Source organism: Ornithodoros turicata, chromosome 1, assembly GCF_037126465.1.
Source record: "Ornithodoros turicata isolate Travis chromosome 1, ASM3712646v1, whole genome shotgun sequence".
In the NCBI taxonomy this organism is placed as follows: domain Eukaryota; kingdom Metazoa; phylum Arthropoda; class Arachnida; order Ixodida; family Argasidae; genus Ornithodoros; species Ornithodoros turicata.
In genome coordinates, this window is record NC_088201.1 from 100348497 (window position 1) to 100375258 (window position 26762).

Here is a 26762-nt window from a genome sequence, read left to right on the forward strand (position 1 = left end):
CGTGTTGGTGGCCAACTGGCTGGGGTCACCTGAGAAATTTCAGGGGGGGGGGGTTCCAAAAATGCAGGGAGGGTGTACACCCCCCCTGGGGGGAGTGTAGGGAAACCCCTGCTTGACACCTTTCACATTTATACAAATCTTTCACAAATATACCAACGATTTGTCATGTAATTGCATGCGTACAGCGTGGGTGAACGGTGAACCCAGCTAATTAGAAGGTATGACAAAAATTCTTCGAAATCTGCCGAGCGGTCGCATAGCATGCTCTGCTGCGGTTTCTTGTGTTAACCAAGTTGATCAGTACATCATAACTTGTCACTTCTATCCACTAGGACGTCGGAACCATTGAGTTGATTGTTGCACTATGTTGTGCATGACACAGTGTTTCTCTCTCTCTGCTCTGACTGTGGCGTTTCGTTTTCTTTCAACGAGGGAACTCTGCTTCGTACTGCCTATCCCCTCCTTTTTCTTTCTCCTTTTTTGCTTTACGTAAGTGTACTGTGGCAGCCTGTCCGATTCAGTCGTGACTGTCCTCCCCATTTGTTACTTCTATACATTATCATCATCATCATCATCTGTCACAGCTACGTGGTATTGCAGCAAGAATTCACGGTATATAGCTCAGAAATGCTCTACACGAAATGAACAAATACTCAACGCATGCACATGAATACCTACCTCGGTATGACAAAAAAGGGAATCATAGAGTATTGGCGGAAACAATGTATCAAATATCAATGAATAGGCACATTACCGAAAAGCGGAAGGATCAAGAGCCACAACATCTCGGGAAAAGACGTATGATGATAGTGACGTGTACACTCCGTACTGTCCCAACATGCGAATTTATATGTAAAGGAATGAAGAGATCCTGTAACATTCTATTTTTTTTTTCGTCTGTTGTCAGCTCCATGCTGTAACAAGGAAAGGTAAGATTGATAGATCGTCCCAGACAGGATGCTCTTCCATGTATAAACTGAAATGTAAATCCTGTTTCAACTATGCAACAGAAAAGTGTAACGTTTAAAGATATCAATGCACATAAAACTGTGTGGACAAGTTAAACAATTAGGCAGGAAGAGATCACATCCGTTCCAGCATCTGTCTGTTGAAAAAGGCCGTGATCTTTGGTTCATTTTGTTCACCGAAAGAAAAAAAAAGATATAAAACGCTTCAATTTTCATTTGCATTGATCGGAAAACTATATATTCTGGTGCTTCCCACAACCGATATTCCCGATATCCGATCCCATAACCCCGATAAGTAATATTTCATTAATTTTAGTTGAAATATACCACATTTCTACTGGATGGATACGATCCAAGAAAGGAAAAAAAGAAGAGTAAATTGAGTGATCACAGCTCCTAGTCCCTAGATTGGAATTACTCCCCACTATAGGGCCTTGACCCTGAAAATTTCTCCCAGCACACCAACTACCACCCTAACCTCCCCAAATACTTCCCCGAATGGAGCAGTCTAAGTAAATACTCGAATATTCTCTACGGGGATCTGATGGAAGGGGATATAATGGATCAATCTTCTGCCTGAGTTTGAGGAGTAACACAAAGACATGCAGGTGCAGCTCATAATTCTACTAACAAGATCATTCGTTGACACGCTGAATACTCGATCAGGTACCAGACTGGTTCCCTGCACACGCACGAGGAAGGTATGAAATCTAGGAAGGTTTATTGTAAGAACTGTACTCTTTTTCTGGGGTTCGTTATATTTTCTTTATGTTCCCCTTGAGATTATCGGGGACATGTAGTCGGCTGCACTTACGCACTTCATTTCACCGTCATTCCGCTCATATATTATCCCACATGCACTGACGTATGGTACCGCTGTTGTTGCGGTGAAGCACCTCATCCCATCGTTATTCATGTAGTTGTTTCATTTACGGCTCTCGGCGAACGGTATATAAACGAGCGCGGTTCAATAAGTAACCCTAAATTGTTTACTAACGAGCAATGAAAAGAAATATTCTGGAAAACAATGTATCATCTTTTTACGTACTCCCCAGGTGCGCCACCGTTTGGGAAGCGCCTGTATTCCATCCCTCTCGGCGATGCACAGAATGAGAAAATCTTGCTCTACAAATTGTTCCACCTGTGACGTACTATCGGACACTGAGCACATACTCCTACGCAGAGCTGCATGTCAATGGCCGAGATCCTGTTCACAATAATACGAGAACCCAGAGACACACACACGATCTCAGACACAACAACCCTTTTACTGAACAAGCATAGAAAGACAAGTCCCCAACAGTGTCCGTATGGGTGGCAAGGGTGAGAAGGGTGGCAAGGCTGCTTGAACACAGAAGGAATGCGCTTTCACTTTCCGCGAACTCTGAACTTGTTGCCCATTTGAAGCTGTGTCACAATTGTGAGCCCCTCTTGGAAGAGACGACTGTCCTTTGGAAAGTGCTTGACCCGGTTGGCCGCCTTTTAGCGGAATACAAAGAGATTAAGGCGAGAGGGAACTGTGTTAGTGTTGCATCTATTTCACCCTTGCCACCCATACGGACACTGTTGGGAACTTGACTTTCTATGTTTGTTCAGTAAAAGGGTTGCTGTGTCTGAGATCGTGTGTGTTAGTGTTTTCTTTCCCTGTCTTTGGGTTCCATCGTATTCTCATGTACCAGCTCGCCTGTGCCGTTGCACTTCTTCCGATCCTGTTTACACTTAGATTTGCGAAAGATCACTATCGGCCCATTAAATTTGAAAGTTGTGGCGGCCTCTAACAATCCAGTACCTCAACGTTTTGTCATAGACACCTTAATGCGATTCCTGACGGACACGGGCTGAGTTGATCGTCTTTGGCTGTGTCGTCACCAGTCTATGGCCGTCGTCGCCTTTGCACAAAAAAATAAATAAATAAAAGAAAAAACACAATCTCAATCACAATCATCGCCAGTGTTCCAGCGACACATGCGCTTCAGCGATTACTGTCTGCAGCCACAGCAAATGAATGCAGGGTAGCAGGTCCTCATAACTGCGATCAAGCTCTCCGCGTAATTAACTTTACATATCTCCCCTCCCGCCGGGTCTGCAGCCATTCATGCACCGCTGTTTTCACAGAAATTGCATACTGCAGCTTTTCCCGTGTGATGTCTAATATCTATGTGGGATCTCAGTGTCTGCACCCGATATGACATCGACCGATAGGATATGACCGATATGACCCTTGACTTTGCTGACCAAGAACGAGGGAGGCTCCGCCTCCAAAATGCGTGCCAATAGGAGGACTCGGAAGCCGGAGCCCTGCGGCCTCTGCTCTTGCCTAACAGATGGCGTACCGGTAGCGCTCGGCTCGGGATATGTGAGGCGCTGTCGTCTGCTTCTTCCGGTAGAGCTACGAGCTTGAAGCTGACCCGCAGCATCTGCTCTCGCGACATTGGCGCTCGGTAAGGGCACGTGTGGTCACGGTAACCTAAATTCCGATGACGCGGCGATACTGTGTAGTTTTGACGATTATGATTTATGGAAATATCATTACCAAATTTTTGGCCAGTTCGACATTTCGCTCTGGTCTTATGCGTGAACATTGCCTCAGCCGTGTCTTCCCATTTTCCCTATTCCCATGCGTTTTAGCGGATTATCTCGCCATCCCTTAGCAGGTTCACCGACCTTGAACTACAGGGGGTCCCATTTGGCCTAATGTATGCTGCAGACAGTGCCCCTTCGCCTACTAATTCGTGTCACGTGAGGATAGAAGGCGGTCCCCTGACGTCCTGCCAAATGTCACTTTCGCATCTTCAGATAACTCTACAACCTTGTTGATTTTACTCAAGCACAGCCTTGCGTTGACTTTTTTCTTTTTTGTTTTTACGGAAAAGTGAATGTGTTATTCTATATCGGGAAGTCGGGAAGTTAATTACGCATCTCCACATAACAACTTTATCCCTTTGCTAGTTAATCATGGACGACGAAATTGTAACGGAAATACTTTTTCCCAGTACCACACAAACGCCGATTAAAACATTCGGGTTCAGTATCTCCAAGCAGCAAAGGAAAGCGCGCTGTGGCCACGGCTATAAAAAGCAAAAACGACGGATTGTCGGACATCTAAGAGTGTCATAATTTGCGTTATCGAAGCCATTACTTCCACCAAGGGAAGACCGAAACTGACCTTTTTTATATAAATATCAGCTGTGGGACGATGCTGTCGTTTCTAAAAGGTTCGAAAAATAAAATTGACCTGGAAAATACAACGCTTACTATAATTCACTGTTTTACACAGAGGGAAAAGATGAAAATAAATTAGAAAAAAATAAAGAGATGAACTCTCAGGGTGGGCTCATGGTAATAGAACGGGGTGAGCAAATGTCCGGTCTCTAGGTCTGAACTGGTGAGTAAATGTCCGGTGAGCAATTGTTCGCTTTCCATCGCGCACACCTTCATTAGCAAATGTAAAGGGTCCTTGTTTCTGGCGGCATAAGGTTGTTGTTGGACAAGCGCATTCATTTCTTACAGACGTCACCATCGGGGTGGGACGTGTAAGTAACGCCCACTTGCAGACAGTCCCGTTTCGCCTAATGAGATTGCATGGCAGTCCCACTCCGCCTAACGCCTGTTACCCCTCCGACCTCTTTAATCCGATAATTCAGATTAGGCGAAATGGGATGTAACCGCCTCAGCTCATGAAGAAGGAAAGGAATGTTGCTGCTTTTGTTCTGCTCCTCGCACTGAAATAAATCATATAAAATAATTGCACTGCGTGTGTGCGTTTCGTTTTTGTAAGTATTACGCAAGTATGTAAAAAGGAAAAATGTTGCTGCTTGTTCTACTCCTCGCACAGAAATAAATCATTTGAAATAACTGTGACTGAACACTACTCTAAACACTTCCTTACTTAAATTTAACTTCACTCAGCACGTACCAATGCACACAGTTGTACCATGTCTTGATATGATTGCTAAGTAACGTTTTCAATGAGAGCGGAGGGATTGACCATGAGCAATGATAAGCTAGCATAACCTCAGCACAGTGGTAACTGGCATTAATGAAACCAGGAAGCACTAAACGCAGTAAAAGCTTACGGTTAAAGCACTGTGTCGTGACAGCTAAAGGCATGGCAAAGGTTTAACCCGCAACCCGCTTGAGTCTGTCGGCCGAGTGACGAAGACAGTCCTTTGTAACCTTTTGTAGGCCGTAGTTTGTGCACATTGATAGCTGTTTCCGCGCGTGAACAGCACCTGAAAACGTTAGTGCATTTTTAGCTATCAGCACACCCTTGCATGTAAGGTGACATTACGCATTATAATGTTTGGCAGACGAAGGTCGCGGAACACATTCTTCCCCTCACGGCCTTCCCAGTTCTATTTTTCCGCGACATGGTCGGTCATGACGTATTCCAGGATCTGCATAACGGCGGCCTTAGGTGTAGCTCCATCTGGGAGTGTCAGCTCTTGCACTTGGATTATTCTAAAGCGTTGTATTTGCCAAGATGGAGTGTCGAGTGCAGGCATAATTGACACGGTGACCAAAATTTACAAATTGTTTCTCCAGGGCAGGGGTTAATGCGCTCTCAATCTGCTCGACGTCTTCAACATGACCGAATGGTTGTGCGATAAGCTGCTGGACATCACCGACAGGTTCCCTTGAAGGCGGCGTCAGTTGTAATAGCAGATCACTTTGTTGTTGTATGGCCATTTAGGCCTCGTAAGACCTGGAGTTGAAATTATGAAAACAGAAAAGACTATGTGAAAAGCACAAGAAAATTTTCGTGATGTTACACATTAACCCCATACGGTGTTCTGGCATAGCGTGACCAGGAGCTGCTTGAGTGCGCCTAAATGATGCACCTGTGAAATTTTGTGTATATCATGATGGAACTGAAGTTGTGCCGTGTCTTATGTGGAAGATTTGCACAACACTGGGTTATTGGGAGTTGGAGCGGAAGTATAGCAAACGACGGCACTGGTGCTGTCGTCTGCTATAGAATATCTTCTGACTGAACTGTTGGATATTTCGCACGGTTAGAACACGAAAAGCCACCACTCACATCAGACGACACCACTGGTGCTGTCGTCTGCTACAGAATATCTTCTGACCGAGCTGCAGGACATTCCGCGCGGTTAGCAGAACGCGAAAACGCATGATGCTCATACAAGACGACACCGGTGTTCCTGTCGCCTGCGAAGGAATATCTTGTGACTCTGCCGGGTATTTCCTGGGGTTGAACAGCACGGAAAGACATCCCGCACATCCCGCAGCTTAGTCACAAGATATTCCGTAGCAGACGACAGGACCAATGGTGTCGTCTGCCATGTGAGTCATGCATTTCGTGCTTTTCTAACCGTTTGGAATATCTTGCAGCTCAGGTGAGCCATGCCTTTTTTTGCTATTCTAGCTGTGCGAAATATCTAGCAGTTCAGTCAGAAGATATTCTGTAGCAGACTACAGCACCAGTGGTGTCGTCTGCTATGGGAGTCATACCTTTTCGTGCTCTTCTAACCGTGTGGAATATCCTGCAGCTCAGTCAGAAGCATGGAGGTAAAAAACTAAGGAGAGGGCTATAAGATCGGAGGGCCGTGGGACCCCTCTAGCGGTCGCTCCTGGCAATACCACGCCCATCTAGTTGCCCAGTCACGTGATCCCCACATGTTTCGGCGTTATGGCGGTCTGCGCGGAGACTTGGAAGTTTAGCAAACCTCATCTTCAGGAAACCTCTTACCTTCAAGAAGTCCATTCGCACAATACTTTGAAGGTTATGAGGTGTTTCAACATTCGCCGCGTGATAAATCACATCAAAAGTTGAGCAAAACAGAAGAGAAGCCAGGCAATGTCACGATGACGTACGTACGTCTTCTAGCGATTTAGTGATCCATTGCTTCCACACTGAGATGATCTATCTTGTGTTTCAACGGGTGTGATAACTTCTAACTCCAAAGATGTTATGAAAGCGAAAACAAGTTATTCGGCCGCAGCTCGTGTCTGTATTCAGGTAAGGTACGCCGCGGACATGGAGGACGCCATGTTTTATGACGTCTTGCCGTGACGTTTATGGGTCACGTGTGTGGGCAACTAACCACAATGCCATGCGCGGGTCACAGCACGCTCGCTTGCATTGGGAGAGGCGCTTAGGGCATCTCCTTAGTTTCTTACCTCCATGGTCAGAAGATATTCTGTAGCAGACAACATGACCAATGGTGTCGTCTGCTATGATTCTGCTTTAACACTCGATATTTCGGTGCCGTGCGAATGCTCAACCTAAGACGCAGCAGAATTTAAGTCCTGTCAGCAGCTTTTTACTTTTCCTTTCACTACATGTCTGTAGAACATTTTGCGGGGATGTACCTCGTGTGAGTACACGGTTATAGTGCTTAAAAACACCATGGATTTTTTCAGATGGCGCCCGGATTAAATTGAATGGCGCTCGGGTTATTTCAGTTGGCACCTTGGACTAGTTCAGATGGCACTTGGACTAAAATGGATGGGGAAACCTGTAGTAAGGCCTATTCGTCGGAACGCGTTCAGATTGTGTGGAGACTTGCCAGGCTTTAACAGCGGAATGACCAATGCCAACTTCCAGTCGTGTGGGACAGTGCCGCTCTGCCAACTATCGTTATAAGTGGACAATAGGATCTCATGAGCGATCGGAGGAAGGTTCTGGAGCGGCTTGTACGTAATTTGGTCGTGTCCAGGAGAAGTGTGAACAGGGGAGTTTCGGATGGCAGTCATGATATCTGTTAGCAAAAAAGGAACATCAAGGGCTTGATCTTCCGACGACTCGAGGGCTAGAGGGGTGTCACGTGGCAAAGCTGGCACCGCCGCAGACGTTGCAGTAAGGCGGACACAGTACTCCTCCGCAATCTCGACTTCCGAGCGCGCGGTGGCCACAGACAACGACCTGAAAGGGTTCCGCTGAATGACAGGTGCAGATAGGCCCTTGACCACACTCCATATTCGAGATAGCGCCGCCTGCGGAGAGAGAGAGAGGGCGTAAAGCTTCTCCAGCTGTCTCTTGCAAGCCTGTAAAGATGCACTTGAATAGCCTTCTGTATATGGCGACCCTCAGCGACATGGCAGGGAAGACCTGAACGACGAGCTCTTCATTCGGCACGACGACGAATTGCCCGCAGTCGCTCATACTTGGCGTCGACCGCAGTAAACTTTACAGGTACACGGTACTCCCTTGTGGCAGAACGGGTGACATTAGCGACGGTCTCACAGAAATTGGGCACGCAGTCAACTTCTCCTTGAACGTTTGCAACTTCGAGAGTCGCACGAAAATAAGTCCAATTTGTCTTCTTGACGCTGCGCGTGAGATGGGGACCCATGGCACCACGAAGGCGGACCAGGATGGGAAGATGGTCGCTTCCAAGGGCGTCCGCTCCGGTCAGCCATGATATGTGCTGCGCTATCGACGATGATACAACTATAAGGTCCAAGCACGATGACATACGGGTACTGAATGAACGTTGGAGAGACGTCGTTTAGACAACAGAGGTCAGTTCGCAAATAGCGCAGAAAGACGAGCACCTCTCGTGTCACAGCAGACACTGCCCCACATAGGATGGTGCGCATTGAAGTCGCCGCATAGTATGTACGGATGTTTAGAAGTGCTTCAAGGTTGTTCACGTTGCAGGAAATTGCAGGTGGGAGGTAGAACGAAATGATCAAGATGTCCAGGCGGCCCAAGCGAACGGTACAGCAAACGTACTCGCCAATTCCAGTCAGCGGGATATCTCTGCGAGTTGCAGCATTATCGGAGCGGACGAACAGAGCAGCTCGGCTTTTCGCACCAGGCGGTCTCGAAACAAAAGTCACATAATTGGAGAGGCGGAAGTCCTCGGTGGCCCCACATTCAGCGATGCACATAAATGGAAACTTGTGCCTCCAAGCAAACTGACGAAACTCCGACACCTTGAATCGGAGACCCCATGAGTTTCATTGGAATATAGTAGCAGACTTGTACTCAAGAGAACATGAGGCTAGCGACCCATTACCCGCCATAGAGATGCAAATAAAAGAACAGACACAGAGTCAAACAAACACAAGTTCCTTTGGAGTAGCGCATTGTGTACGTACAGGGCTGTGACTGTAGTCTCACTGGGTACTTGGCTCTGCCTGGGAAAGAGGCCCCTCGGCCCCACTCTTGCTTAGACGACCGTTTCTAGTGACTGCCGCGCTCAATTGGGACGCTGCTTTTTCCGACGCTTCACCACACGGTTCTAACCGACCTGGCTAGTATCCCTACGAACCGGCTGCGGCCGCTCCGAGGAAGCCTTTTCGTCCATGCTAGCGTCAGCCCAGGATCTCACATCAGCAAGCTCTTCGTTGTCACGGTCGCTACGCTCTAACGGTCGCCTTTATTGCTCTTAGATGTAGGCCTAGTCTCCGTGGCATGGCTTTGCGTTGATGTGCTACGACCTGTATATTTACAACATTTATAGGAGATGGAGCAACCTACCCTGAAGGACTCATGCTCAACAGCGCTGACGTCGATGCAGGCACAGTGATCTTTTCCATTACACCCACCAGCGCAGCGCAAAATTAGCTGTTTATTGTAAAATCTCCCGGAAGCCTTTGCTTTCGCTTTTGCTGAGCGCTTTGCTTTCGTCTTTAGCTGGCGCCATCTTGCTCCGAATGTGCCTATGTTCTCGGTATCTTTCTGCAATGTTGCAGTATGGGTCGGTTTAATTGAAATTCAGCAAGTCCTGTGTGTCACTTACTAAGTATACTATATCATCATTCAGTGCTGAATACAATAAGGGAGGTAGCCTTTCAAGAACTATTTGCTGGCAACCCAGGCGAAAATCTGGACTTGTCACAGAATGGTTTCAGTTAAATCTGGACAGGTTCCAGTTGGATATTTGACGGTCCCGGAATGGTTCCAGTTGAATGTGGATGGTCCCAGCTGGATTCCCAAGTGAGGTGGCTGGTTCCACTTTGATGATATCAGCGGTACCACCCTCTGGTCTCAGATGGTTCCAGAAGTTCGAACTGGAGCCTCACAGGTACCATTTTGTTTCCAGAATGGTCAATAAACCCACTTGAGATTCCAAGCTGGGCGGCTTCCCGGCTTCTTCTGAGATTTAATATTGTCCTCACTTGCCATATATCCTTCTGGTTTTGTTTGATCTATTACTCTGATCGATTTTAGCACGTGCATGATCTCTTTTTATCCAGGTGCATGCTTCTGCGATAAAATATACAGGGCGTTTCACTTTAGAGTGGCCCCTATTTATTAAAAAAACGTACTTGAGATAAAAATTTGAAACCTTCTGCGTCATACTGGTGAATGTTTTTGTCGCCCAAACAGGTGGTCTCCATCAGTATACCTAATTTGTCTAATTAGCTTAACTGAACTCCAAAAATTCTCAAGGAAAGGTAACTTTTTTGCGCTAATTAGAAAGCCCATGGCCACAACACCCCATTTTTACATGCAGGATCTTTCCACAAAAATTTGACACCCGAAAACACGTAAAAACGCCCGAAAAACCGTCGCTCGTCGAGGCGTTCGTTCGGCCAAATTGCTCCGCCACGTATGGGGAGGAGGAACGGACTGTTTTGTTTCTTCGTTCATTCAGTCTCGAAGACTGACGTTTCCCTTTTGATCACGGCGCTATTTTCTGCAATGCAGTATGTGCCAGCCCGCAGTGTATGAGTTCGCGACGTCCTGGTTCCATTATTCAATCGAAGAAAAAACGAATACGATACTGGCGCTTGGAGCGGCGGACATGAATCCAAATGTAGCTGCCGTTTTGTACAGTGAACGATTTGGAAGCGAACACCCTCCAGGAGCGAGTACGATCAGACGGGTGTATAAACAGCTCAGAGAAACGCCGGCGCCGGCAAAGTCGTATGCGGCAACTGTTCCAGCGTCCGACGCATTGCCAGTGAAGTTGGGGTTGGTGCTTCAACAGCGTAGCACATCCTCCACCGAGCGATGTTTCACCCTTACCACCTGAGTCTTCAACAGGCACTAAACTAAGGTGACTTTGCCATGCGGGTGGACTTTTGCAATTGGAGATTAAATATGCAGAAAGAACAGGACACCTTCTGTGAGCGCGTATTGTGGACTGATGAGGCTCATTTTGCACGGGATGCGCAGGTAAACCTACACAGTGCGCATTATTGGAGCACTTAAAACCCGCGTTGGATTCGTGAATCCAAGCACCAGGTGCAATGGTCGTTCAACGTGTGGATTGGAATCTTCGACGGTGTAATCATTGGTCCTCACTTCTACAATGAGAACTTGACGGGCCAGGAGTACGTGAAAGAGATCCTCACAAAAGTTGTGCTGGATTTTCTCAATGATCTGCCTTTATAGAAGCGTTCTACGATGTGGTTTCAGCACGACGGTGCCCCACCAATGCATTTAGTGGGGCAAGACCATTTCTCAAAAGGCAATTCCGAGACAAATGGATCGGTCATCACGGCCCTGTGCCTTGGCCTGCAAGGTCACCAGATTTGACCCCCTTAGACTTCTATCTGTGGGGCGGCATTAAAGACGCGGTTTACCAAAGTGAGTCCACACCGGCAGAGGAATTACAGGGGAGAATAACCCACTTCCGTCGTGCGATTTCTCAAGAGGAACTACGGATGGCCGCAAATCATGTATTGTACAGATGTCAGCTGTGCATCGGGGAAGATTGGAGGCACTTTGAGCACCTTCTTTAACTGTTACATATTTTACATGTGCTTTACGTGTAGTCTTTATGTGGAATAGAGAAGGGATTGAAAAAACACCCAGGAGGGGATAGCCGACTTCAGTGATTATCAGTAACTCACGGCTGCGAACAGATTAGCTTGTCAAGGCAAAATACGTGATTGCATCCGGTCCCCGCCCTCCCTGTTTTCTCACGCTGCTTCCGTGCGCAGTGGGAGTGTCTTCGGGCCGATGCGACAGTCCTGGCGCCGCGAAATCCGAAAGCGCGCATGCAGGGATGGCATGTTTTCGGGTGCCGAATTTTTGCGGAAAGATCGTGAACGATCCTGTAATTGTGACTGAAATGGGGTGTTGTGGCCATCGGCTTTCTAATTAGCGCAAAAGAACGTTACCTTTCCTTGGCAATTTTTTTTAGTTCAATTAAGCTAATTCACAAATTAATGAGGTACACTGATGGAAACCACCTGTTTGGGCGGCAAAAACCTTCACAAGTATGACGCAGAAGGTTTCTAATTTTTACCTCAAGTACGTCTTTTCTTTAATAATTAGGGGCACCCTTAAGTGAAACACCGTGTATGATTTAACTTCAGTTCGTGCACATATTCTCATCTTAAGGTGAATATCATCACGAGCGTAATAAATAAGTACCAGCGAAATGTCAAAAAATACATTTCAAAAGCGACAAAAACTAAGTTAAATAATTCGAAGAAAGAAAACGAAAAAACGAAGAAAAAGTACTTGCAGAGGCTGATGCAATGCAGAACCATGAAGGCGCCACGGCGGCTACAAATTCAAACGGCGAGAGCCGAGAGTGCGAGAGTGTGAGAGGCCAGAAGACTGACAGTTGGGAAGTGGACGCGTCGTAGCAAGTTGGTCTTGTCTTCGGTTGCTGTAGTAAGGATCGTATATCTTCTGTGCAGTATTGGCCTGCGTTTTAGTGCGCTTCCTAAGACAATGCGATGACAGTGGTTCCTGTTCAACACATTGTCGATTTCCCGGAAAGGTTTTGACGCTAAGAAGACGTACACTGCGTACGGGGAAGAAACGGACGGTGAAACGCCAACCGCACTGCACGTAGTGCTTCTTCTGATGTTCGCAGGTATGAGTAATGACCGTGATGTTTTGATTACTATTAATTAGATGTTTCATTTTAGAAACTTAGGAGGAAGAGAAACGGGATAAGAAGATTTGGAACGTATGGTGAAGAGGAAAGGGTTATATCAGGGGAACGAACGTGTAGTATATTTCTATTGTCGGGAAAAACTCACGTGACCTCAGACGTCGGGCCAATCGTTGGGCCTCGGTAGAGTAGTTTTTTGCTTTGTTTTATTTTGTCTCCATGGGTGACGCGTGACGTAAAGCGACGCTGCCGAGGGGTTCTCTTTCCCTTTCCCCTCTGTTCTCTCCCCGCTTTGGCGGTTCTGGATTTTCGTTCGCATCCAGTGAAATAAATAAAACGCGGAAGCGTTCGCTCTTTCTGTTGCACAAGGTGCTTTATTTTTCGGGATTGGTATTTCCAAATCACACATATGCAGTCTTCTGTATCTGCGCCAAACACGAACTTGACATGAACATTGTTTCTGAAGTTCGAGTAATATGCCGAAGCAACTTCACATTCATTGTTAGCTGATGTCTCAAGTGGAAGACTTCACAGTAGATCAGTAAATTCACTGCACAGGCACACACAATCACAAATCCAGCATAACAGGAAACATGTCCATATCCCATTGCTGCTTGTATAGTGTCACATGTCAAGGCTGGCCCGTCACAAAGGAACCTGTGCAGCTGCTAAGCCAAAAGATGATGTCCCAACCACTCAGGGTGGCATATCCATTCTATTGCGTCCATGCCGATGCTTTTCTGAAGCAGATATGAGTTGAGCAGTACCTAGTTGATACCTGAGCAAGAAAGACCAGAACAGGGATCAGAAAACGTGAAAACTAAAAATTCTACCGGCCGAAATGCTGAGTATATGCCACAGGTGCGTTGCTATGCTATGCTACGCTAAGCGGCAGAATGGAATAGGAACTGACTTACCTGCCATCGAGTGGAAAAACACAGTATTGATCCTTCTTGAATCGTTGTCGCGCCAAGCAAGCGAAGCAGACCTGCGCCTTCCCCTTATCTATCACTGAATTTACTTGCAGAAGTATCCAAGAGGATTCGAGTTTTGCAGAGTCGGTATCGACGGGCACTAAAAGCCATCCAAAGCGGTACCGGCAAAGATGCTTTGCGTGCGTCCCTGCTGCACCATATTTCGAAACTTTACGGCGAACTGCTCCGGCACCCCAGACACGGCGGTGCCCGCTTTCCCGCGCCACGAAAAGGTTATAATTTCAAACCGACCAATGAACGCTCGCATACCAGGGGAGCGGCCGCAGGAGCCAATGGGATGCTCTCGGTAGAGAACTCGCGCTTCGACGTAAAAATTTTGACGTTTCGTGACGTTTGATGACGCGAAAGGCTCGCAGCGCCTCACTTTAGTCCGCAAAGGAACTCGCGAGTTTCATCCCCTTGGTTATATATCGCGACCTGCATGGAGAACAGATGTGTCATGTGTCATCTTCTCTGAGAAAATACAAGATGTGAGGTGGCCCAAAGAACGTAAAGCTCCCTGTGGTCCATGAGTACATCGTAGAGTCAGGCATATGCCTTGTCTAGATACAGTGAGTGATCAGCCTTATACTACGTAGTACGTACTTATATAGAGATGCATTGAATATTTCTTTCTGATCAGTGTATTCTTTTAGCAGAATAAACAGCATTTACTGGAGCAATATGTGCTAGAAGTGCAAGGGTGCAGGCGAGCTGGTACATTGTAAAAACGACGATAAAAACCAGAGACAGTTGTCTTTTTCTGTTCCGTGTCTCTGGTTTTTATCGTCGTTTTTAGAATATGTGCATCTCTACGCTTTATTTTCCATCATGCATTCAGTGGTCCCAGCTGCTAAGTGGCCGGATCCCGGAGCACTTAGCAGAGGGGGCCACTCGGTCAGTTCCACCGGTTCCACTTCAAGTCGGACCATCGTGAAACTGTTTCCACTTTCAACTGGTCCCAGTCACTAAATGCTCCCACATTCAAAGTGGGACCTGTCCAATAAATCACTTTGAAGTGGTCCCACTCCAGATCATTGCCTGAGAATAAAGGGTTTAATGGAATGATATACAGGGTGTCCCAGCTAAATGCTAACATATTTTCTTAAAAATATATAGATCACTTTTTCCGATATTAAATCAACTGCAATATAGCATTTGCTGAATGGCACCCCTTATAAGGGCATTAGCAAACTCATAAGGCAACGTCTTAATTCACTTTCAATATTTAACTTTTTAATTATAAAAGCTACGAAGTTGTTCCAATGAGAACATCTGGTCCCCTCGGTCACATGTACAGGAGCCGTTTTCAGAACAAATCGTCTGCAAAAAATTCGTGAAGGAACACATTTTTTTCTTTATTTTGTTCATTGCGCATCTTCGGAGACGCGACTTTCCTTAACCCACAATGTGAGATGGTGAAAGAGCAGACTATCGCCTCTTGCGTCCTGGAAAAAGATTAAAAGAAAACAGAAAATGCAACCCAAGGTAAGGCCAGTTCCGATAGAGTCACCTGATAGATTTGTTTTTGTTTTGTTTCCGCAAGTTAAAGGTCATCTTCGACGCATGAGGCAGCACTGTGCTTATTCACCCTCTCACATTGGGGGTGAAGGAAAGACGCATCTCGGAAGATGCTCACTCAACAAAACAAAGAGAAAAATGGCGTTCCTTCACGAATTTTTTGCGGACGATCTATCGAACTGATTTTTGTTCTGAAAACGGCTCCGGTATAAGGTGACCGAAGGGACCAGATGTTCTCATTGGGACAACTTCGTAGCTTTTATAATTCAAAGAGTTTATTGAGAGTTAATTTAGATATTGCCTTAGGAGTTTGCTAATGCCCTCCTAAAGAGTGCCCTTCAGCATATGCTATATTCCAACTGACTTTATCTCGGAAAAAGTGATATATATATTTGCAGTTAGCTGGGACACCCTGTATATGAGTACAAAATCAAGCTTCCTTTCAGCACCAGTCTAATGGTCCCAGAAGCTATATCGCTACTTTTTGTGCCATTTAGTTGTGAACCAATGGATTGGGACCAAGACGCTCCCAATCCGACACTAATTTGGGATCGGGGCCTAGACGGGTCCCACTGAAATCCCATCCGTCAAGTGGTCCCACTTCCTGACTGGTTCCAGATCCCAAGCAGTCCCCATCCCAGAGTGGTTCCCTACTGGGACCACCTGGGAGTGGGGACCAGCATGAGACGTGTCTCAAAATCCACTTTGGACTGGTCCCACTCTAGATTTTTGTCTGGCGTGGTATGCCAGGGAGCAGTATTCTCAGAATTGACTCTTAGCATTCAGCAATGCTTGGCACGTTTGTTTATGTAACCACCTTAGTATGCTTGGGTATAAACATTAGGCTTTGCATAGGAAGTTTAGATAAGACTAGTTATGACACGAAATGCCGAACGGCACTAAAGCACTTCCAAATGACTAGAATGATATTAAGTATGTGATATAAAGGCTATATGACGGTAAAAACATATCGACTAGAAATATGTGCACTGGGGAGGTAAATAGCGATAAAGACAGTTCAAAATGACTAGAGGTAGAGTGAATAAGTCATAAAAAGGCTAAGTAGCAAGGTCTTGTGGTGAAAGCTCCAACGTCAAAGTATCACAAGTCCAGTTGCAACAGCAAGTTTGAAGCAGTCAACCAGGTAAGCGGGCAGAGTGCATGAGCGGTTGTTGAATATTATCAACCTTGACAATTTCTTTCGCAGATGAGGCCTGGCTGTCACCTTCTCTGTATATTCCTTGGCAAGGTGGTACAGTCCGATACTGCTGTACACTCTAATCCCGGTTCCGTCGAGAGATACATATAAGAAGCACGTGCCTTATGACTTATAGGGCACATCGCTGACGCGGTGCCCCATGCAGACGGCGCAATACATTTTCAATGGAAGAAGAAGGAATGTGATAAACGGCACGCTCTTGTAATACGGTGTACTCTGCTGTTTCGTTTTCTTTTTCTTTCTTAGTATACGGCACAGCGCGGCGAAGACTTGCCGCGTGAAGTGATCAAGGTCATACTGTTACGGATACGTGCCTTTGAAGCATACATGGGCGGATGCAATGTTTTTCTGAGAAGGGGGGGGGGCGCTATGGGCCAGTGTCAGGTGCATGCTGGGATTGGTCCACTAAACGTCATGTTAAAGTCGAGAATCGAGAGGGGATCAGGACATCTGGACCCCGCCTAAATCCGCTGCTGGGTTCATGTGCGGCCGCCTGGCACGAAGGGCGAAAACAGCAGCATTGTAAAGAACAGTTGGGAATGCATGAAATCAGGGAAGTATCTGCTGTCAAGGGCACAAATACTTCTGGGCACAGTGCATGTTGTTGTAACAAAAGAACGCTGAGACGCGGCTGCGTCGTGTCTCATTTGGCAACACAGACCACTTCACAAAGCGATAAAAAGGGACGCGCTATTATGGTGGTAATCGTGTTGGGAATGAGAGCTACATGAGAAGTTCCACCTGCTTGTGACACAAATGCCTCGACACACACACACACAAAATAGTAACACAGAAATACAGAAAAACGCTGCCGGTCGTCTTTCATTCCCTTTTTATGGCCTGTTTTGTTTCCAGTAACTAGACACTGTGCTGAAAATGACTGGAGAATTGTGCTAATGCATAATTCTGACAGACGAAACGAGGAAAGAAAAAAGAAGCAACAATCCGATGTCCAACACAAACAAATGCGAACAAAGGCGAACTGAAACGGTGACTTTGTGCGTGAAATGTTTCTGAACGTCAAGCTCACTCACAACATCTATCAGAGACATGCGAGTATGTACACGAGCTGTTTCCTCATAGGAATGACGTTCCAAACACCTGGATAACTGTAAGCGAGAAAGAATACGCGTTCCGCGCGGAGAAGGTTTCGCTTTCGCTTAACCGTCTACCAACACTGTGCGTTGGCGCCTTTTCGCTTTGGGAGGTGAACCGGTGAAAGCGTGCAGGACTGTTGCTTCTGTGGCCAACAGCGTTTTGAAAGCACGACACTGTTGCAGGTGAGCTGCTAAGCTAGCGTGGCACGTTTCAACACTGTGCACGGTGCAGCGACCGTCATGTGTGCGTTTATTTCTGTTACAGCACAGGCTCAGCCATGCCGCTGCCGCCTGGGCTAACGAACGTGGATCTCTCAGGAGGAATGCGGGGCACGTGTAGCCATCCAGACTGCACTTGCGGTGGATTCGTCACGCGCAAAGATGCATCGGGTTATCCAGAATGCCCGACGGGATGGTGTCTAATCTGCCGTCATGCCCCAGCGGAGCACGGACTTCTCAGTAGGTTAACTGAAAGCGTTGACGTAGCGTTCGTTGCCGTGGCTTACTGCTCTGTCTCATATCTTCCGTTGGAAGTTTTAATATTCTCGCTCCATGTAACTGAATTGCATTGTTTACATTTTACGCATTTTGCATGCGCAGTGGACATGAACAGTATGACGTACGCAGATCCCATACGAGGTACAGTTGACAGCTCTAAGTGGATGTGTTTGTGCCCCCCGCTCATATGTCGTTTGTTTTGTCAGATCATGAAACTGAGGCCGTGAGGTCAGATCATGAAATGGAGATTTCCTTCGAAGAGGAACTTGGTAAGACAATACCGAATAGGCGCTGTGCGTGTTTTGAAGGAAATGAATTGTGCAGTCAAATTTTCTAAGGGTAGTTTTCCCCGAGCGCAACAGTGCTATGTTGGGCAGTCCTGGTACTTCCTCCTTCAGGAAATTTGCCCTACATAAATTTTGAAATTTACCTCACATTTTTGCAATCAATAAGCTAGTAGATTAGTGCTACCAAACACATTGTGCTTAATCGGTTGTTGACACATTTTGTTCTCGAATAGGAGTTTCCATTTCCTACTGATGACACCAGAGTTGTATCGTTGCAGGTACGTCTATTGTTGCAACTACATCTTCTGACAACATACACGTGGACCAGGAGTCCTTTCACCCGACTCGGATCGTCCCGAGAGGTGTGAAGGCTTGTACATACTTGCCACAAACAATTGGATAGTCTTGTTACGTGCTCCTGAATCTGTTATGGTCACAGTGTGTGCTGCACTTGCCCTGCCCATGCTGTAGTTTGTTGTTTCACACCTTATTACAATTGCAAATGCTGCTACTGAAGCACAAGTATGTCCATCAGTGTGGGAAATGCCACGGTTTCTAACATGAGGCAACAATTGACAGTTATTGTTCTGCGTGAACCAGTCTTTTCTTGGTTTCAGCTTTGTTCAGTAGCGCAAATCCCACTACCAGGCCTCCTCCCTCAGCATCATGCACTCCACATACGAGTCTAGAGTTAAACACTCTAAGTTCGTCTGGGGGAGCATCATCATCTGGTATGCTCAGCATTTATTTCCGTGATTTCTAACACGAGGCAACAGATGACAGTTATTGTCCCGCATGAACCAGTCTTTTCTTGGTTACAGCTTTGTTCAGTAGCGCAAATCCCACTGCCAGGCCTCCTGCCTCAGCATCATGCACTCCACATACGAGTCTTGACTTAAGCACTCCAAGTCCTTCTGGGGGAGCATCATCTTCTGGTATGCTCAGCATTTATTTCCCTAATTTCTAACTCAAGTGTGAAAAATGAAAATAGAACCAGAAGACCCATTCTAAGCTAACTGCATGCCTTTGCAAATACTTGCTAGTGTCTCTTATGTATGGCCGAGCCTTTTTTATTTTGCAGGTACACGTGGTACGCCATTGTCTTCGCCTGCACCGACACCTGCAGTTACCGGTCAACCATCTGCACCTTCAGACATGGTGGGCCTTCACCTCTGTAGCCTTTGCGGTTTTGGTACAAACAAGTTTGGTGCCTACAGTGAACACATGCGTACATCTCATCGCGGTATTAGGCTGCATAAGTGCTCAAAATGTGACGCAGAGTTTGTGTACATGACAGAGTACAAGGAGCATTTTGGATGCTGTTTCTCCTTTAATGAAATGTCGAGTGAAGTGCCATCCAATCACCATGAGCGTGATAACTCTGAACCGTCTCATTATGACATTAATGCGCCAAATGCTGAGGCCCCTGCTAATGAAGATGAACTGCTGCGTTTGTGTCGATTGTTAGAAGGGAAACACAGGGCATCAAAGGTGCTAGTTGACACTGTCGTCGCATCTGTTAAGTGCATGTTTCAGAACACAGGCATAGAAATAGACGTGTCCTCCTTCGACACTAACAAACGGCGGATGAGGTACTATAAGGAGAAAGGCCTTTATGTTCCAGCTAAGCTTTGCCTGCTTGATGGTAGAAAAAAAGCATATTACGTGCCCCTGAAGGAGCTGCTTGAACACTTAGTGAAGCATCCCGACTACGAGCAAGCATTCAAGTCTCCTTTGCCTGAAACTAAAGCAGGGGTTCTCGCAGACTTTCATGATGGACTCAGGTGTCAGACGCACCCTGTGCAGGCCGTCCACAAGCAAAATGTAATTCGCATTATTATTTATTGCGATGACATTGAGCTCACCAATGCCTTAGGAATGAAGCGTGGCCTAAGAGGCAAACTGACAATGTTCTATGTGATGTTCCTCAATGTAGCTCCTCTGTATCGGTCAAGGCTGGACAGTATTTTTCTTTTAGCCGTGGGCTGCAGCAAAGACTTAAAAAGTACAGGGTCAAAGAAAGCACTGTTAAATGAAGCTCTGGCAACAATTGAGCAGCTTGGTACCAGTGGCATTACTCTGAGCACTGCCTCCGGGCCAGTGGACTTCCATGGATATTTGGTAGCCTTTGTGGGTGACACGCTCGCGTGTCATAGTGTCGCTGGATTTAAGCAGTCATTTGGACCGTACGTGAAGCGGCCGTGTAAGACTTGCAATGAGGAGCGTTCACGTTTCTCACGTATACTCTTCCATGGGCAGTGTAGCTTAAGAAGTGACCACCAGGTCAAACAACAAGTAAGAGAGTTAGAAGGAGCCCCAACGCTAGCAGAAAAGTCACGCCTGTCCTCCGAATATGGCATCAATGGTGACTCTGTTTTCTCATCTGTGTCGCACTTCTCCCTTACAAGGGACCTCCTTTTTGATCCGATGCATATTCTGCTCGAAGGTGTGATTCCAAAGGAGATTACACTCTTCCTTCAAGATGCTATTCACGTGAAACAGTGGTTTACACGAAAGCAACTCAATGACTCGCTAGCCAGCTTTGCATTTTGTGATGCGATAAGCACAAGCGATTACCCAAGAATGTTTGAGTCAGACCTCCGCACCATTACGTCAGCGAGTGCAGCTTGGGTACTGATTATTCACTTACCACTCATTCTTGAACGGTACCTGCCTGCCAATGAACCAACTGTCACCTGCCTTGTGATGATTTCTAAGATAACACAGGTTGTTCTGTCCCCGTTGCTAATGATTGACAGTGTGTCTCAGCTCGAAGAACTTGTTGCTGACCACAACAGCTTGTTCCGCGCTTGCTATAGTGATAGTGCATTTTTTCCCAAGATGCATATGCTTGTACATATGGCTGAACAGATCAAGCTGCATGGACCTGGTAGGCACCATTGGGCCATGCGCTTTGAGGGGAAGAATGCTCTACCAAAGTCAAAGAAGTTCTTTAATTTTAAGAATATACCTTTGTCCGTTTCTGAGCTATTCCAGCTGAGAACATCTCATTCACTTTGGAAGGGAGCTGGTGAACCCATACTTTTCTCTGAGCAGGAGTCACGTAACGCAAAGCATGTTGGCACCATTGCACTGGATTCTGCATTTGTGCGAGCCGGTATGAGCCCCGAACATGCAGGCAAGGTTGCCGACTGCATGAACAGTGCAATAGCAAATGACGTTATGCTGAAGCTTAATGACATTTTAATGAAAGGGACACCAGGTGATCCAATTTCTTTTGTGAAGGTCCAACAAATTGTTGAGGTGCAAGGTGAACTGTTTTTTGTTTGCACTCTACTTAGTCAGCCTGAGTACAATTCACAGTTGAACTTGTTTTCTGTCACTGAGTCATCCCACAGGACTGTAATTACAACTAAGAATTTATTGTTTCCATGGCCTGTTCCAAGGTACAACCGCAGCAGTTCAATTTGGTGTATCCCAAAGTGTTTGCACTTCGTTCCTCGTTGAGTATTGAGCTTAGTTTAATATAACTGGCACTGCCCAGTTTTTGTTGAGGAACTACTGTACATGAGCCTGCGTAGTATTGTCATGACCGAATAAATGCTGCTGTAATGTTCAGATTGTCAGTCTGGGAAAATATATCTCATTCAAAGATTGCACTAGGTTTTGCATGTAAATTTGGATGTAAGACGGTGTAAATTGCTTGTACAACTCCTCTCAGAGTTATTAATAACACAGATTTGCATCCCCAAGCAAGGCCAGAGACACACTTGTGGTCCTTGGAGAATGTTCATTGAACAGAACTTTAGAACAGGCTCGGCGAGAAGATTCTGTTCAACAAACATTCCCAATTTCCTCTGGGCTTTCCCTGACCTTTTCAGGTGATGCAAACCCATGTCATTAACTCTGAGAGGAGCTGTACATGGTTAGTGAATTGATCAGCTCAGTCAGTGTGCTGGAAACCAACTTCAGTTCGCACTGTAATCCCTGACCTGGTCATGCAAATTTACTGTGTCATGAAGTTTACAGATCATATCATAGTTTCCAAATCATACACATCATTTACCCTTGCATCTACAGCATGATCTAGGACCTAGATGGAAGCACAGTCTACCAAGGTTTCCTGTTTGCATGAACCCTCTACTCTACGGGGAGGAGCTGGATGCACGTAGAAGGAAGGTCTTAACAGGGCACCTGAGAGACTACCTCATTCGCTTCCTCGAGTACGCTCTGCCCAGCAGTAAACTGTGGAAGTCTTATGGGACATGATACAATGAGTTGCTTTTCTTTTGTGTGGGTATACTTGCCAAGAAAATTTTAACTTGTCTATCTTTCCAGCCGAAATGACCTTATTAACAACGGGACAACAGCTGGAAGAAGGTGGGCGTATAACGCTCTGGGGGAAGCGCTTCACCATGCCTACCCAGACATGATATTCGACAAAGGGAAGCCTGGCACCAAAATTGCTACACTCGCCAGCAGAGAATGGGCAAGAAACGCTTTAGTTCTCCCTATAGTATTGTTCCTGAATTGCCACAAAAGGCTGCAGTGCTGGTATTCATGCGCAAATTGCGTCATTCTGCGCCACATATAATTTTTAGTGCCAACTAGCACCTGAACAAGAAAACTGTGCCAACATTTCTCAAACCAGCTGTGTGTCTGCTTTATTCTCTCACTGGCAACCTTGGGGCCATTGATTTGCTAAAGATGCAATAAACCAAGGCAGATCAAGCATGCCCATGGTAGTAATTTGCGCCGAACTTGCAGAGCGTTTTCATCCACCGTTTGTCGCAAGCTAGAAAGATGCAGCGCCTGCGTCGGAAGAAGACTGTACAAAAAGGACGTGGCAAAGCAGTGTCACCAGCGAAGAAATCCCCCACTAAAAAAACGCCAACAAAGAACTCGCCGGCAAAAATGACATTTGCTGAGGCAGCTGCTGAATTGCAAGTATGTTTCTGACTGTTCCTTTCACTGTCTATGCACCACCCACTTTCTTCTATGTTTTTATTGCATTATTTAGATGCTTGAAAACTCAAGGGGCAGTGTCATATATGAAACAAGCCGCATGAGGTCCCTTTTCCGCGCCACCCTATCACACCGCCGGCAGCATCCCATTGACGTGGTTCCGTTGTACTTCTTGCAACAAGATATTGTGAGTGCATGGCCTTTCGAAAACGTGCCAGCTAGTCAGTATTCTTACATGTTTGTCGGGAAAAAGAAAGCCATAAGCAGCACGCTTATGTATGCAGTCATTGAGGTCTCCTACAATAATGTTTTTGCAGCTGACAATTGAGATGGAGCTGAGGTTTGGGTGTAAAATAGAAGCACTGGTTGAGAAGATGAAAGTGATACTGCAGATCTTTGCAGACGCCTATTCCGTACAGAATGCTACATTCGTTGATCTCGACTCACACCTGCGACCAAGGGGATGCCGGTACCAGCTCATATCTTTGGTGAGTGGAGCCATCTGTTTTCTAACCCCAGTGGAATCGAATCACCATAATTAAAGGCCCTTCAACCGGGTGTGTAGTTGCTGAGAAAAAAAAATGAACTGCAGCCTGCATGCTGTTTGCAAGGCTACAGGCTTGAAGTGTCCGACATGGGCAGCCTGACCAAGTCAAAAACCGATAAAAGTAGTTTCTGTCATGAGTGGCATTATCCAACTTCTGTGTGTTATTCCCTGCGCATGCTGTTGCCTCGAGGTTCTCACCGACGCCTACTCTGACATTTCGTCTCAGCGTGCGATTTCCACATCACTGCTGTTTTGAGCACGCCAAATGTGCAGACAAAAAGCAAATTGACACGTGCCGTTACTTCACATGGTTTACTTTACATGGTTTCTCTTTTCGGCGGTACGAGAGACTTCAAAAGTGAGAAACTTAAATAAGACCAGCGGCATAAGCACAACTGTTAAGCAAATTGATCGGGTCTGGCAGCAGGGGCCCGTGCAAACACATGTTTGGGATCAACAAGAACACTTGCCGCCCCAAAAAGGAGGCGCGTTTCATCCTTGTGTTGTTATTTCCATAATGTTCAGGCCTTGTCGCTTGTTGTGAGATGGGAATGGTACAAGTGAAAACCGAAACCTTCCATGATATTTTACACAATAACTTGCAGTTTTCAATTAATTACTTTCGAACAAGTCCTCGCAGCTACGTATTTTGCGTTGCCATATTTCCGAATTGTCGGAAGCTGCTCTCAAGTGGATGGCTATGCGGAGATGTATCTGCTCGTCGGCGACGCTGAACCACGAACATTCTCACCCAGATGCGAGCATTGAGAGCAGTATGCAATGACTCCGGATTAGATGATATTTACTGGGTTCCTCTTTTCATGGCTCAGGATGGCTTTTAAGGGGTTACAATTCCACTGTGTCTGTTGTTCCCCAACCTTGTGTTCAACCACCGGTTTGAATTTAATTGACGATTTAAAAAGCAACAAGTGCTAATGCATGAGACAGGTAACTTAGTATATTCTGTTTCTGCAGGAAGGTGGGACTGCTGTGCCAGGACCTATGGTGGTGTATGGAACAGACAAGCTTATCCGTTGTGGTGGAACGCCGGAACAGAAGTTACGTCTGACTGAGACAACAGCATTGGAAGAGGCGCTCATCCTTTGTTTGGGCGTCTACTACATGAAAAGTTTAACCTACCCGTCTGCATTCGCTCAGCTACTTGGCCTTCTGCAGATCAAGGTGCTTAGGGACCGGAACTTTCACAAAGGTTGGATAAAGCCACAAATGGCAGCCTTGTTAGACATAATTCCATGATAAGTGCCTGTGGTAATCTCAGTGCAAATGCGCATTCATGTTTGGCCATGATGCTCCTAGTGCCTATTGCGTGCTTTTGTTATCTTCTATATACAGGGTTCGTCATTAAAAACCGACCAGAGCACTTCACAAAGAGAGCTGTAGGTGGAAAGTGGTGGATATCTTTGTGGTGCTTGAGTTAAGAACGTGCTACTTTTGATGCAGCATGTCTTTCTATAACTCAAGTGCCACAAACATAGCCTCTGATTTCCATCTGTCAACCCGTTTGTAAAACGCTCTGGTCAGTTTTTAATAACACACCCCGTGTAGACTTTCGGGTTATATTGACGCTCGACATACCTTTTATGGCAGTTTAAACACAGCTGCTTCTGTGATAATGGACGTGCGAGGGACAGCCCATGTTCTTTCCATTTTTGAAGATTCTTTTTAAGTTAGAGAGATACATATAGTATTGCTCTGTTACATATATTGCTCCTCATTTTATGTCAAATGTGTGCTATGTATTTGATTTCTTTTCTTTTTTTTTTTTTTTTTGTGGTTCAGCTTGCGCTAAAAGTCCATGGAACACGCAAACGGCATCTTTTCCCGTGCCGCAACACCGTAGCGGTGGCCGGAAGTTGACGAAAGCAAGCGGGCGGGCTCGTTCACATTGAGGGGCGCAGCACGGGCAGTGGCCCACTGTGGTGTTCGCTGCAGTTACCTCACCAGAGCAGGCACGAGTATTTCCCCAGATAACTGTCTGTCACAGTGAAGAACTGAAAGATAGCAAGAATGACTAAGAGCGAACGCAGTTGGGCTCTGCATTTTGCTTTTATGTTGCTTTTAATGTCTTGTCCTTCTATTTTGGCTGAGGATTCCAATGTTGTCACTCCGGGTCATTCCTGTTATCTTCCAGTTGTGCACGTCGATAGGTGTCTGGTGAAATGCTCGAGGCTGTGGTGTGATTACTGCTGCGAACACCACGGTGCACCGCTGCCTGTGCTGTGCTCCTGAAAGTGAATGAGCCCGTCTGCTTCCGCCAACTTCTGGCTGCCGCTAGGGTGGTGTTACGCACAAAAAAAAAAGAAAAAAAGAAACGCTGTTCGTGCGTTCCATGAACTTATGACACAAGCTGTACTTGGAAGAAAATGAGGTTCTGTGATAATGAATGTGCAAGGGGCAGTCCATGTTCTTGTCATTTTTGTTTTTTTATAAGTAAGGTATATATACTCCTGTTCATTTTATGGCTAATGTGTGCAATATATTCAACATGTTGACATTTGATATGCTTTTTGTGCTACTTGTGGTACCTTGAACACAAGTGTTACGGTGATAATGGACGGGCAAGTCCATATTCTTGTCATTTTTGAAGGTTTTTGTAAATAAAAAAATATATATATGCTGTTTATTTTATGGCCAGTGTGTGCTATGAGCTTCATAACTGCCCTTAGTATGAACAGTATATCTGCTTCCAGCTCCTGATAACATTTTCCCCCTTTCTTGATAATGGCGGGCAATTTTGTTGGAGGCGAATTTGCTTCACCGTATGTTCTCCATGCCAGCATTCCGAACTGGCCATACATCGGGCGTGATGAATACAGCACCTCACTGTATTCGAGGACAGCTATACAGCTTGGGACAAAAGTTTCTGAAATACGAGAACTTTGTATTTAACATCTCCTGTCCTTCCCCGCGGCCTTTGGGGAACAGATGTT

At 46.1% G+C, this 26762-nt stretch overlaps 2 protein-coding genes across 2 annotated transcripts; both read left to right on the top strand.

Moving 5' to 3' along the window:
• Positions 1–17876: 17876 nt before the first annotated feature.
• On the top strand, positions 17877–22910 carry LOC135380117 (uncharacterized). Its single transcript, XM_064612493.1, has 10 exons — positions 17877–18012; positions 18154–18192; positions 18258–18320; positions 18617–18700; positions 18956–19069; positions 19160–19273; positions 19420–19496; positions 22380–22522; positions 22638–22788; positions 22842–22910. The coding sequence occupies exons 1-10, from the start codon at positions 17877–17879 to the stop codon at positions 22908–22910; spliced, it is 990 nt and encodes a 329-aa protein (XP_064468563.1).
• Positions 22911–23588: 678 nt separating this feature from the next.
• On the top strand, positions 23589–25121 carry LOC135367107 (uncharacterized). Its single transcript, XM_064600224.1, has 2 exons — positions 23589–23752; positions 24787–25121. The coding sequence occupies exons 1-2, from the start codon at positions 23594–23596 to the stop codon at positions 25066–25068; spliced, it is 441 nt and encodes a 146-aa protein (XP_064456294.1). The 5' UTR covers positions 23589–23593; the 3' UTR covers positions 25069–25121.
• The last annotated feature ends 1641 nt before the right edge of the window (positions 25122–26762 follow it).

Excerpts from the sequence above, each read along its gene's own strand:
- LOC135380117 (XM_064612493.1), top strand. The coding sequence starts at position 17,877 with ATGCGGGGCACGTGTAGCCATCCAGACTGCACTTGCGGTGGATTCGTC. Across the intron at positions 18,193-18,257 it reads GTACGCAGATCCCATACGAG|ATCATGAAACTGAGGCCGTG; the intron begins GTACAGTTGACA and ends TTGTTTTGTCAG. Across the intron at positions 18,321-18,616 it reads TTCCTTCGAAGAGGAACTTG|GTACGTCTATTGTTGCAACT; the intron begins GTAAGACAATAC and ends GTATCGTTGCAG.
- LOC135367107 (XM_064600224.1), top strand. The coding sequence starts at position 23,594 with ATGGAGCTGAGGTTTGGGTGTAAAATAGAAGCACTGGTTGAGAAGATG. Across the intron at positions 23,753-24,786 it reads GGTACCAGCTCATATCTTTG|GAAGGTGGGACTGCTGTGCC; the intron begins GTGAGTGGAGCC and ends CTGTTTCTGCAG.